Source organism: Oculina patagonica, chromosome 11, assembly GCF_052425735.1.
Source record: "Oculina patagonica isolate OP01 chromosome 11, crgOcupat, whole genome shotgun sequence".
NCBI lineage: Eukaryota > Metazoa > Cnidaria > Anthozoa > Scleractinia > Oculinidae > Oculina > Oculina patagonica.
Genome location: NC_135768.1, coordinates 16,270,597 through 16,282,847, shown reverse-complemented (window position 1 = coordinate 16,282,847; position 12,251 = coordinate 16,270,597). Strand labels below are relative to the sequence as shown.

General features: G+C 39.2%; 1 protein-coding gene across 1 annotated transcript; it reads right to left on the bottom strand.

Annotated features, from left to right (window-relative positions):
• Positions 1-1,388: 1,388 nt before the first annotated feature.
• Positions 1,389-12,251, bottom strand: LOC144630332 (uncharacterized). Its single transcript, XM_078488684.1, has 13 exons — positions 12,079-12,251; positions 11,502-11,611; positions 9,802-9,860; positions 9,528-9,676; positions 8,550-8,837; positions 7,729-8,037; positions 6,699-7,159; positions 5,793-5,875; positions 5,053-5,209; positions 4,142-4,202; positions 3,586-3,851; positions 2,667-2,844; positions 1,389-1,617 (listed from the first exon to the last, which is right to left on the bottom strand). The coding sequence occupies exons 1-13, from the start codon at positions 12,092-12,094 to the stop codon at positions 1,430-1,432; spliced, it is 2,325 nt and encodes a 774-aa protein (XP_078344810.1). The 5' UTR covers positions 12,095-12,251; the 3' UTR covers positions 1,389-1,429.

The following is a 12,251-nucleotide window of genomic DNA, read 5'->3' as shown; positions in this document are numbered from 1 at the left end:
ACAATTACAGTATTTTTGTTTATTCAACATAAACAAAATTAAAATCGGAAAGTCTAACTGAAAAAGGTTGCCATGGTAAATACTTCCATCAAACAAAAATATTTGCATAATCATCAAAATGTTTTTAGACAAGAAAGGCAGGGCTTGCATTGACGCATTTGGGCTTTGTTCAAATATAAGATAAACACTGTTATGTCTTTGTTAACGTGGGAAAGGAACATATTGTTTTTGTCTTGTATTATCAGTTGAGTAAAAATCACACATGTGTGCTTGTGCTTTAAATAATCCTTAACATTTGAAGGGAATTTAAAAAAAGTGTTTCTGAAAGGCATTCGTACTAACGATACCTCAAATACATTAAGGATTTTTTTTTTATAAAAATATGTCATTCCTAAAAATGAGCTGTTTCAAACTTTACTGGCACCATTAAGTCTGCGCTCGCTTGTAGCTAGAACGTTAATTTCACTTTTTCTTATAATATGGCCGTGTCTCACAAGGACTGGAAACTACCGAATTCACGAATCTGATCTTGACCTCGCGCGTCAGCGTTCTCCCATACAGACCTCCTGCTCGGTCAATAAGAACTAACTAAAATACAGCTATCATTTTCACAGTCTTATAAGCAAAGAAAGCATACTTGCCTTAAATTTTAAATTATGAAAACTACATGATTTAATTCCTTGCCGTCTGCAAAAATATCCTCTTTTGGTAAAGTTCGTTTTGGAACATTGACTGAGATTTTTTAAAAAAAAAAAAAAAATTTTTTTCAAACCAAAAAAAAAAAAACATACATTTAATCCCTTATTAAAATAAAAGAGATCGCTGTCGCTTAGAGAGACCTTTCATTTGCCTTCCGGCAAGACTGAAGAAATTGAGAAACCAAACAGCAACAAAAACAATACAATATGTTGATACGATCCAATAACTTATTCCCTGTGAACCGCTAACCATTAGAACTAAGGTGAGAATTTTTGAATAATTGGTAGATTTATCTTTTATTCGGAAAAAAAGAGAGACCTTGACTAAAAATTTAAATGCAAATAAAATTAATTTAATTCCTTTCCGTTCTACTAAAAACTTTTTGGCCCTTTCGATGGGAAGACACAGAACATTATCTTGATAAGATAATACACCCTTTGTCTTTTTTTTCCCTTCCCCCCACTCCATTCTGATCCAGCTCAGAGCTCATCAGGAGGAACCATATATATATTTAAAACAAGCGCTTCATGGGAACAGCTATTTATTATTCATGACCACTTTAAAAAATAAAATGAATCGTTCGCACCGACCTTTAATTTGCAATAACTTTTATACATATATTTTGTTACAATCTGAACTGATAAAAGCTATACACGCACTGTCTTTATAAATTCATTTTTCACATGTACATATTCGTTAAAAATCAGTTCATGCAACATTTTGAGCTTAATCATGTCCAAGCAACTTTTCGAGTCTTCTTCACAAGCGGTCGTTGTTGACCAAATTGCTGTAGCTCTTTGCTATATTTATGTCTTAAGTGCACGTAAACTTGTCGGAAATTGTCATAAAAATGTTGAACAGGTTCTTGCAACTCTTTTCGTATCGTCTTTGGGCTGGCATCCCCTTTCGGTTGGTGTCCTAAATAAATGTTAAAAATAAAAAAAATGTTAACACATCTTTTAAACCTTTCGTTTACTGTTGGGTTTGAGAATTTAGCACTACGTCAGCAGATGCCCCGCTACTGATCTGATGATACAAAATCCACATCAGAGCCTAGTTGAATGATATTTTCTCTGCACTACAATCTTGTACAAAACTAGTTGATAAAAACGTACTTCACGCATTTTTCACAGATGACCTGACCTGCAAGCGGGTAAAAATATTTTACCCCCTCTCCCCCCCCCCCCCCACTACTCAATGTTGCCGTTTCTTGGGGTTTGTGGCTTTGTTTTGAAAACACTACAGCATTAACAACATTGAAATGGGGGGAGGGGGGGGTTGCAAAACTGAACTCTGTTAGCTAAATTAGTGGCTTAAAAGTGTTTCAACAGTTTTGTCCAAGATTGTAGTTCCACTACACCAGAGACCTGTATTAAACGGTCAAGTTTTATAAAGCGGTCAGATTTCCGCTCCCCAAATTAAGGTTACCATTACAGGTTTGAGTAACTACCTTTAGATTGGTAGAATGTTTGCAGGTAAAGTAAATAAGTTTAAATTTATTGGATAATTTTTCCGACCCTCGTGGTGTTTACGAATCGAAACACCGAAATTTATCAACTTGATAAGACAAAGGTAAAAAGTTTGTAAAAGTACAACACAAAACTAGATCAATTTTCACATGAGTGTCGAAAATAATTTGCGTTTGCTTTGGTTTTACATCACTATGCTTAGTGAATGTTTAAAAAGCCGCGCCACTTTCCAACCAATCAGAAGTAAAACCAAAACCAATCGTAATCCGCTCGCACGCGTTTTCCCGCGCGTCACGTCAGCTACATGTAAAAAAACACCCCCCAAAAACCCACACCTCCAAGGACACAAACACGCCGCGAGATGTCCGCTAAAAGAGAGAAGAGACTGTTTTTGCCTCAAGTTTGGCTCAATGGATTTTCTGCGATTATTGTGATAGGCCAGAGCGATAACTTTGGCTTTGGTTTTACGACACGCGATTGACGATCTAACAAATTTACCTGGATGCCAGGTCTTTTTCCTTCGTTCAAGTCCTATGCGCAAGAGCTCCCAAACAAGTCCACAAAATACAGCGCCTCCCAGTGCTTTCGCTAGCACCAAAAGTGTTTGGTGAAATAATGAAGAATTGATAGAAAACAACTCTGTTGCCTGTTCCTCGGCTTCACTCTTTTCTGGTTGCTAGGAAAAAATGAGAAAGTGATTCCTTGTTTTGTTTTTCACAAATGGCACACAGTGACCTTATACAGACGTCATTTGTTAACTCCTATAAGCCGTTGGAAAGAAAATAAGAAATCTTAAATGGTCCATAAATGATGATCACCTACATTTTGTGAAGATACTCTTATACTGAAGAGACTTCCTGTGAAAAATATTCTCTGATTCTCTCCTAGATTTCTCTTCCATTTACGTGTTCAGAAAAAACTGTAGCCCCTATGTTTTTTTATTGCGTAGATGTGTCATAGCAGTAGTCAAGTGTATGAATGTAAAAATTCAATGGTCGTAAGAGTAAAAGTTTTCTTTCTTTTAATATTTTACAAGAAGATAAATACATTAATATATAAATATCTTAAGTACTGTTAATATATGAATATCTTAGGTTCTGCCTGCCTGACCGACCGACCGACGGAACAACTAACTGACTTACTTGCTTACACAGACTGACTGTCTGAAAGCCTGCCAGCCTGCCTGCTTGGCTGACTGACTGACTGACTGACTGACTGACTGACTGACTGACTGACTGACTGACTGACTGACTGACTGACTGACTGACTGACTGACTGACTGACTGACTGACTGACTGAATGGCTGGTTGGTTGGTCGTTCAATTGATCGATCGAGTAGATTGATTGGTTTATTGATTGATTGATTGATTGATTGACAAGCGTACAACATAGTAGTAATTTTTACAAACAAATCTACCTCTAATGGAGTTGTGCTGTTTTGGATCATCTTAGTTATCAGTGCAGCATTCTTTCTGATATAATCGCGAACTCGGCTCTGTAGTCTGATAGCATCTCCTGATAGGACAACACCAATTCCTTTGGACAACTTAATGACTTCTTTGACTCGCAGTTGCTGAGGCAGGCCTTTCATTTGACTTCCGGCAACGTAGGCATCAAGCAGAAGTCCTTTGACTTCACCTCGCTCGAGAGTTTCATAGGCTTCGTATAAAGTGTCTTGTGGCACTGACAGAAGAAGTTGACAAAATTAAAAGAAATACACAAGAATTTAAAACGTGACTATACTTACAAATGAAAGCAATTATCAAGGATAAATGGAAGCTAATGTTCCTGTTAGGACTTTCACGTTTTTTTGTTCTTTATTTTTCAACAAAGTTTTAACCATTCCTGACAAGCCGCAACTTAGCTTTTTTTAATTCAGAGAAACACACACAGAAAAAACACAGGTAAAGAAGTGGTAAAGTTATGAAAATGCTTAAGTCTTTGTAAGAGTAAAGCATATCCACAGTACTCACTGACTAGAGCGTTCCTCCTAACTCCCAGTTTGTGAGCAGGTGAGTCTGTTAGAGCCGTCACCTTTAGATAAAAAATTAAAATAATTTCTGTCAGTGATATAGGTAGATGAGTAGGTGCGTGCGCCACATGGCTAATGCGGTGGATGGGCTGAGGAGGTCAGAATTTCGAACCCAACATTCTCGTGTTGTATTGTAGGTTAAAAAAAGGTCACAGTGCTAGTGTAGCAGCTCCCATAAGCTTGTAGTTCAGGCTAGTCGTCCTACAGTGTAGCAGCTACTATTGCGTTTAAGGCTAGGGATATTGTTCCTGTTGTTTGCTCTGTTGTTTTCTCGAAGGAAAGCGAGCCATTAAAGTGGACCTTGCGGGCTGGTCGCCTGTGGCTTGCTACCCTTCGAAAGAACAATAGAACAAACAACAGGAACAATATCCATAGCCCCCAAAACAATAGCAACTGCTTCAAGCACTCGAGTAGAATTACAGCTAACTAGAACTTGTACACGACTAACTGCACAGTACCTCTCTTCACTAAAGTGTGTAGACTGGTACTGCCCATTTTTAGGTCAAACGTCTGGGTTTTCACCTTTTATGGACAAGCATACCATCAAGGGGGGAAAGAACCAATACTCTTAGTTACGAAGAGCTACACCCCCTTTCAGTGATACGTGCATAGCGACTTTCGACGTACTAAACAAACAAGACGGATCGAAATCCGCCAATCACATCCACTAGCATGCCTTCTGAACTTGTGGGCTCATTTGCTGACCTACACCGGTATGCATCAGTTTTGATTGGCTCATTTCAAACATCACGTCGAAAGTGGATGTCGAAGATGGACGTAAAAATATGCAACACGTAACACTGAAAGCAGGTGGAAATGAAAATTTTATTTTCTCAAGAATAACTGGTGTACCTTTGTTCCATATAAAATTATATCATTGTCTAAAGTTCTGAATGTCAAAGAAGAAGCCATGACTCCAACAAGTATAGACGCCATTACTAGGCCAGCTATGGTCCACGCAACCGTAAATAACCTTGAACAGACTCCTACAGGAACTTTGTCTCCGTACCTAGGGGGTATAGATTCGTAATGGGTAACTAGTGGAATATATGATTCGATATTTGCTGTTTAAAAGCATTGTTGTCTTAATCAATTTGTCATTCAATTTTTCCAGTCGATAAACAACTCCTCGTTTGGATTCAGCAAGTAATAGACCTTCGGTTAACACATTTTATCAATAGGTAAACATAACGCGAAACAGCACTATAACTACGTTCACTTTCTAATGAATTCCTGTCATTAGTTGAGCTCTGTTCAGTAAAGTGTCGAGTCTCCTGTTATCTTGGTATGTTTTCCAGCTAAACAAGATCATGGCTGTTATAAATCCTAACGGAGATGACAGTCCCCATTTCATGTAGCCTGCGAGCAGGCTCACCTTGGGGCACGCACGAGAGCTACACGGGAGCGGCGAAGCCGCGAGTCACTTTATTGGCGCCACTCCCCGCCTTATCCTACGCTCGCCACTCGCGCATGCTGCTCGCCCTCGCCAAGCCTGCTCGCAGGCTACCTTTCATGCATAAAACCTTACATTCTAACTTCTTCTACTGACACAGGCGATTGTTCCACAAAGAAATGATAAATTAATGCCATACCCAACAGTAGTCATGGAAATGAACGAGAACCAAAATCCTTCGCCAGCTCCTTTAGAGAACGACTTTGGGAAACCATCCGAATCCTATATAAGACAGAAATTCAAATAAACATAGCAAATGTTAAGATATAGGCTTTAAGAGTAGACAATGTAAACTGTCAGGGTCGCATTCTATAGGAATCCTTGGAACAGCCGTAAACTTGCGTTTAGCAGTAGCGTGTCCGTACTTGCGAACAGATTGGGAGCCCAGAATCAAAAGGTGGGTACCTGGACTGATCTGGTCCTAACTGACTTAAAAATTTTCCCGTAATTTTTCTCATTTTTCACGGGTGAAGCGGGCCCCTTAGGACCCACCTCTGGATCCGTTTCTGTAGGGGTATGCAAAGTGGGATGTCTTTTGATGAGTCCATTTGACTTGACATCCAGATGGTCAGACCTCGAGCTGGGCCATTGACCTTATGCTGTACTCTTGAGCAAGACATTTTGCTATCTTGATCATCAAGTAACCAAATCACTTTAGGCACCAGGTCGTCCTCCAAGCCTTTCTCCATTCAAGTGTATAGGGACAAACTGGTTGTAATTAGCCCGTCAAGGGGAGCACCAAATACTACTCTTTTTGTTATGGAAACAGCATGCACCATGCAGCTACATGGCTTGTTGTACTTTAGAAAAGGAAATGTCTACACGATTCTAGCCGTTAAATCTCGACACAGCTTATTTCTTTTCAAGTAAACACAAAAAAGCAATTTGGTTTCATGAAAACCACAAATTGTTATGACCTATATTTAGGTGAATCGGCAGTTTCAGTGATGCGTGAGAAAAATGCACTAACTATAAAATATCACAAAACGAAAATGTTGGATACATACATGATAACAAATGTGAATCCAAATAGCAAATTACTTACCAGAGCCCAAATGATGACACCAGCCGCATAAGCCATAACTAAACAAAACATGCACAACGGGAGGTATTGCACAATTGCAGATAAGGCACTTGTCTTACTTGTCCCACTTATAAAGACGATTCCAGGAGATTCGACTACAGGAACGAAGACATATTCCTTTTGAAATTTGTCGTCATCCATTGCACCTATAACAGGAAAGCTAACTTGGGTTCGATGGTCAACATCCTCGCGAACAGCGTTTATGGTTCTTTTGTAAGGAGTGCCTCCTTTTCCGTTGTTTTCGAAACTCAAAGTTGTCCGTCCGTGACCTTTTGTGCAGATACCGCAGGACGTTAATAGCATGTCCTCTACAATAGTTCCAAGAATTCCTTGTGGTGGCTGATCATTTGCCGCAGGTTTTGTGACGTATGGAGGAAGCTCTGCCCAGTTGGTATAAAGGACTTTGGGACAGGGACAGGTTTCTGTTGAAGACAAAAACAAGAAAATTTTTTGGCAATGATCAGATGATGGTTGGTTCCCAATAGAACACACAAACAATATGGTCCATTCCATTTTATATGCGATCTGTAAGATAATAACCCCCTTTCTCTCAGTAAAAAATTCCAGGTATTCCCTGCCAAACCCATTCAAACTGCAAAGTTGGAAGAAGATAACCAAACATAATCAATCGATTGATTAACCTAGTGAATGGCTCAGCTCACCACGAGTCTCTCGTAGCTCAGTTGGTTAGAGCGCCCAACCAGCATCTGGGAGGCCATGGGTTCGATTCTCGTCGGAGACTCAGATTTTTTCTTTGCCCTACGCTCGTGTCATGTTGAACAATTCATCTTCATTATATACCTCCTTGAATTGGCCAAAAGCACACCCTCTCGCCTTGTTGGAAATTTAAGATCATCAATAAGAGGGGAAATAGATAAAGAATCACCCAATAGACCGACCGTCTCAGCAAGATTGCCGGACTCCAAGAGAAAATGGAAAAAGTGTAAATATATATTTGCAGGCATTTCTCAATTTTGCGTTTTACCATTACCTCCAATGACGTGAGTGGATGGTATTCCATCTCCCTTAGCGGTAAAACCAGCCACCTGAATGCTATAAGAAGTGTAGCTTTCCAATCCAGTAAGACTTGCATGTAAATTTCCTGGATGATCCACGGCAATAGTAACTAACCCTGCGCCCTCCTTTAGTTGTTTGTCGGCTACTTTTACTGGTGTGTACATGACGCGGTAACCAAGGAGCTTGCCCGTTGCGTATTCTTCTGGTATGGCTGTCCATGAAATTGATATGGAGGAGGTGTCTGTCATATCTGACACCTTTACGAACGGCGCTACCTCAGGCACTAGAAACAAAATAGCCAAACTCTGATTATTCAGTCTCGTGTTCGACGTATCCAACATTGCACATCCAGAATCTAACCGTATATAGATAATTACTGAGACTCACAGCATTGTTGGGTATATTGCAGCCCTAGTTTAACTTTTGAAGGTGACGATAAAACTTTAATTTATGTCTGACCATTCAAATAAGGGCTACCGAGCAGTTCTGCCATGTGTTACTCAGCTTATATGGTGCACAGCTTCTTACCTTCGATCCTGTGGATTAAAACCTAGTGTATCACCATTTAAATGATCAAATGCAAGATATTGAGCATACTTTTATGTTGTATCCTGTGTATTGTTTGTTATGCTGTACAAGATGGTTCTTAAAGGTCTGTGGGTAAAACGCTAGTTTGTGGTCATTCAAAAAGTAGAAGCAGATGTGTTGTCGTTATTGTGCTTTATAAGTAGCTTCTAACTTGTTAGTCCGTAGACGCTATTCCTATAAACGGACCAGTTTACCCAGTTTACCCACCTCCTTCTTCCATCCTAATTTCTTTTGCCTCTCCTGGAATTCCATTACCACTGCTGTTGAACGCCATAACTCTAACCCTGTACACTATTCCCTCCAACAAGTTTCCCTGATGCAGTGACGTAGTCTGTGCGTCAACAGCAGTGGTACTCCATTCCCCTCCTCCCGTGACGGGACGGTGAACGACCCGATACCCATCGATTGGCCCATCACTGACTGATGTCCAGAACACTTTGAAACTGTTGACACTCGTCAGGTAAATCTTGGTGATACTGGGAGTCTGATTTGGGACTGTGGTGAAATACAATTATTAGAATAAGTTCATATTCTAGAAGTGTCTGTCTTTGACTCTTGGCCTGTAACTATCACATTTGTGAGTTTTTGATTTTTGTTCATGTTATTTCACAATAAGCATTTGGTATTCTGGCTCTAGTTTCGTTCAAAAACGAATCTACTCGCGGCTAAGTAATGGGCATGTGCCAAGGCAGATGCATCTCAGATAGCTTTAGGATCTTAGGCCTAAAATAAACGCTATAGGCCCTTATAACCTTTAAAAGCACTTTACCATTTTTATTTTGCTCAGTACTAACTAATTCATACTTCTTCCTCTCCTTTGTAATTTAAATCAAGGGCATCAAATTAGCTATCTATATTTTGTCCTTTTCCATTTCTTTTCTTCTATTTGTTTTGCTCTGTACTTAATAATTATATATAAGAATGGAATAAATTAATAAAATGAAAATGAAAAATATAACCTTTCGACGTAGATAGCTCTGGCATTTCTTACATTCCACCTGGCTTATACCAACATAAAAGTATTAATGAGTGCAACAAGAAGCGACATTCCTTTTTTTGTGGCACGTCATGTTTTGACGAAATATTAGATATACGATGATAAGGAACTTATAGCAATGAGTATGTTCGTTATCGTAGTCCAGAGTAGCACTGTGTTAAAGTAAACTTGTAGCTGAAAATACTTACTTCCCACGGCGGAAAGGGAGACAGAGGTAACTGCCAACTGCAAGTCAGCTAAACTTCCGTCCTTTTCAGTATTTTCCATGAAGTTAAGTATCTCATCAGAGTTCACTGCTTCAAATGTCACTGTAAAATTAACAATGACACTTCCTTTTCTGTAAGACAAGAATAAAAAAAGTATACAACAATTTTCAATACCTGATTTCAATTAACATTATATGTTAATAATTTAAACTGATTATTAATAAAGCTGGATGCAAACCAAGAAAGGGATACTTACTTGCAGTGATTCAGAATTACATTTACCAGTGTCGAATTGCCAGCATACAGTTTTTCAATCTACAAAAGGGCAAGTTTGCTCAACTTTAATACCATATGAAAAAGAACAATTCACGTACTTAGTTTCCTATTTCTACTATACAATGAAAAAATTTCGTCAGCTGACACTGCCATTTCTTAAAATCGAACTTTTTTATCTCTTAACCCTCGACGGGGGCCAACCCCATAAGGTTTTTCGAAATTTTAAAAATGGAATTTACTCTACATTGCTAAAACTTTCAGTAGCTGTTTATTCATCCCTTGCGGACATTTTGATATGTCAACCATGTGCCCATGATATTTGACCTTGCCATGGCAACGTCATTTTATTAAACACATGAAATAAATTTCAGTTAATCAACAACTCTTGTTTCTATTTAGAGCTATGAGCTTTGATAAATTATCCAACCATTGTCCTTGGATGGTCTCACGTGACAATCCTGAAAATCGTCCAATCAGAGCTAACTTTGGCATCTTGATACGTGCTTGCTAAATTTGACCGCTGTCTTTTGCTCTCACACGAGATAAACAGCAGTAGTGTGACATTTCGTCACGAAGATTTTCTGTTCCCTCCCTCCCACCCAAAGCTCTTGCTCGTTCATACGTAATAATAATAGTTACAGTTTGCCAAAGGGCTTTCCAATCATCTACACAGGGAGCAGAGGAGTTCGGTTAGAATTGATCACTAAAATACGTCTCACCTCTTTGAAATGCACTCTTGCGTATACTCTTTTATCCGTAATCAGCCCATTATGCGACCCAAAATGCACTCATTTGCGACATTCTAATGCTTCGAATCTCAACATAACGATCGTACGGGTTTTGTTGAGATTCGAAGCATTAGAACGTCGCAAATGAGTGCATTTTGGGTCGCATAATGGGCTGATTACGGATAAAATATACGCAAGAGTGCATTTCAAAGAGATAAGACGTATTTTAGTGATCAATTCTAATCGAATTCCTCTGCTCCCTGTGTCATCTAGATTCAGTTTTACACATGTCTGGTCAAAAATTTAAAATTAAATTGATCATTGCATTATCCACGGGCTTGGTTTCCCATTTCTACTATAACAATGCAAAATTGCACCAGCTGACACTGCCAGCTCTAAAAATAACCGATCTCCATCTCTATAAATGACTCAGTGAAAAATTTCAACAAGGTTACATAGCCGTCCTGTTAAAACGAATACAACCTTGGCAGGTTTATATATTGACAACCGCTTACACCAGCTTAAAGCTTACTGTATAAATAGATTTAGCCAAGCCTTAAAGCGGAGCTCCCAATTTACTGACCAATAACAGAAAAATATAGCACTTGAGCCCGCGATCCAATGTAAACCATTATTTGGTCAGCGGCAAACTTAAAAAAAAACATTCGACCTCGATAAGTTCTATATGTGAGCCCGCGATATGGTCATGTGATTGACCATGACATGGATGTCCAAGATGTAAGCTGGCATTAACCATAACCTTAAACCGATTTCTGGAGTATGGCCGCCATGTTGGGGCAACTTCGTCGCACGCGCCCGTGAGCCATGCCGCTAGCCATGATGACCATGAAAAACCAAAAGCATGGGTCTGTTAATTTTCTATGTGTATGGTGCTCTGCTCTGCGGCCCTTCGGGCCGCTGGGAGCTCCGCTATAAAATTTATCAAACTTACGTTGGTTTTTATCTTAGATTCCAAAGTTTTGAACATAATGCTGTTCTTGTTGAGCAGTGAGTCATTCCAGAATTCTTGTGTTAGCCTTGCTCCCACAGTCAAGGGCACAGCTACAAAGTTGATTGTCAAATAATGTGATATAAGTTTAAGTCTTTTTATGTCGAATGCTTCATCAGTGCTTGATAAAATCCAGTTTACTTTACTTCTGACTAAGAGTATTACCACTCCCGGAAGATGGGTAGCAAGTGAAAAGCAAAATATGTTCTAAAGCTTTGTCGGGTTTTCTACCAACAATTTTCTTGTCACTGAGATCATTTATACAACTCGGTGGAAAGAAGGACTGTGTCAGAAAAATGTTTTTAAATTGTCCAATTACACCCCAACACAAAGACACTAGCCAGCCCCTATAGCTACTCGGAGCCCTTCATATAAGACAACTGATGAATTAACTCTTTAACATTAGAGTGATTACCGAGTGACTTAGTTCGGGTAATATTTTTGCTGATTTAATTAAATAGTTCGATATAAATATGATGGAAAGACCGGAAGGTCCACATATTTCACTCACGTATCATACCTTGACACGAATGCATATTGCAGTTTGTTACGTCATTGTTTATGCCATCGCACTCTTCGTCATTCTTTCTGCTTGAATTATCAAGGCAGTCACGTGTTCTCACGCGAAGACCGCCGCCGCAAGGTTTATCACAAGCAGACCACAAACTCCAATCGCTCCACGAGTAATTACTT

Bases quoted from the DNA above. Each gene is read 5' to 3' on its own strand.
- LOC144630332 (XM_078488684.1), bottom strand. The intron at 9,861-11,501 runs GTAAGTTTGATA...GCCCTTTTGTAG, and splicing joins AATCTAAGATAAAAACCAAC to ATTGAAAAACTGTATGCTGG. The intron at 8,838-9,527 runs GTAAGTATTTTC...ATTTCACCACAG, and splicing joins CTCCCTTTCCGCCGTGGGAA to TCCCAAATCAGACTCCCAGT.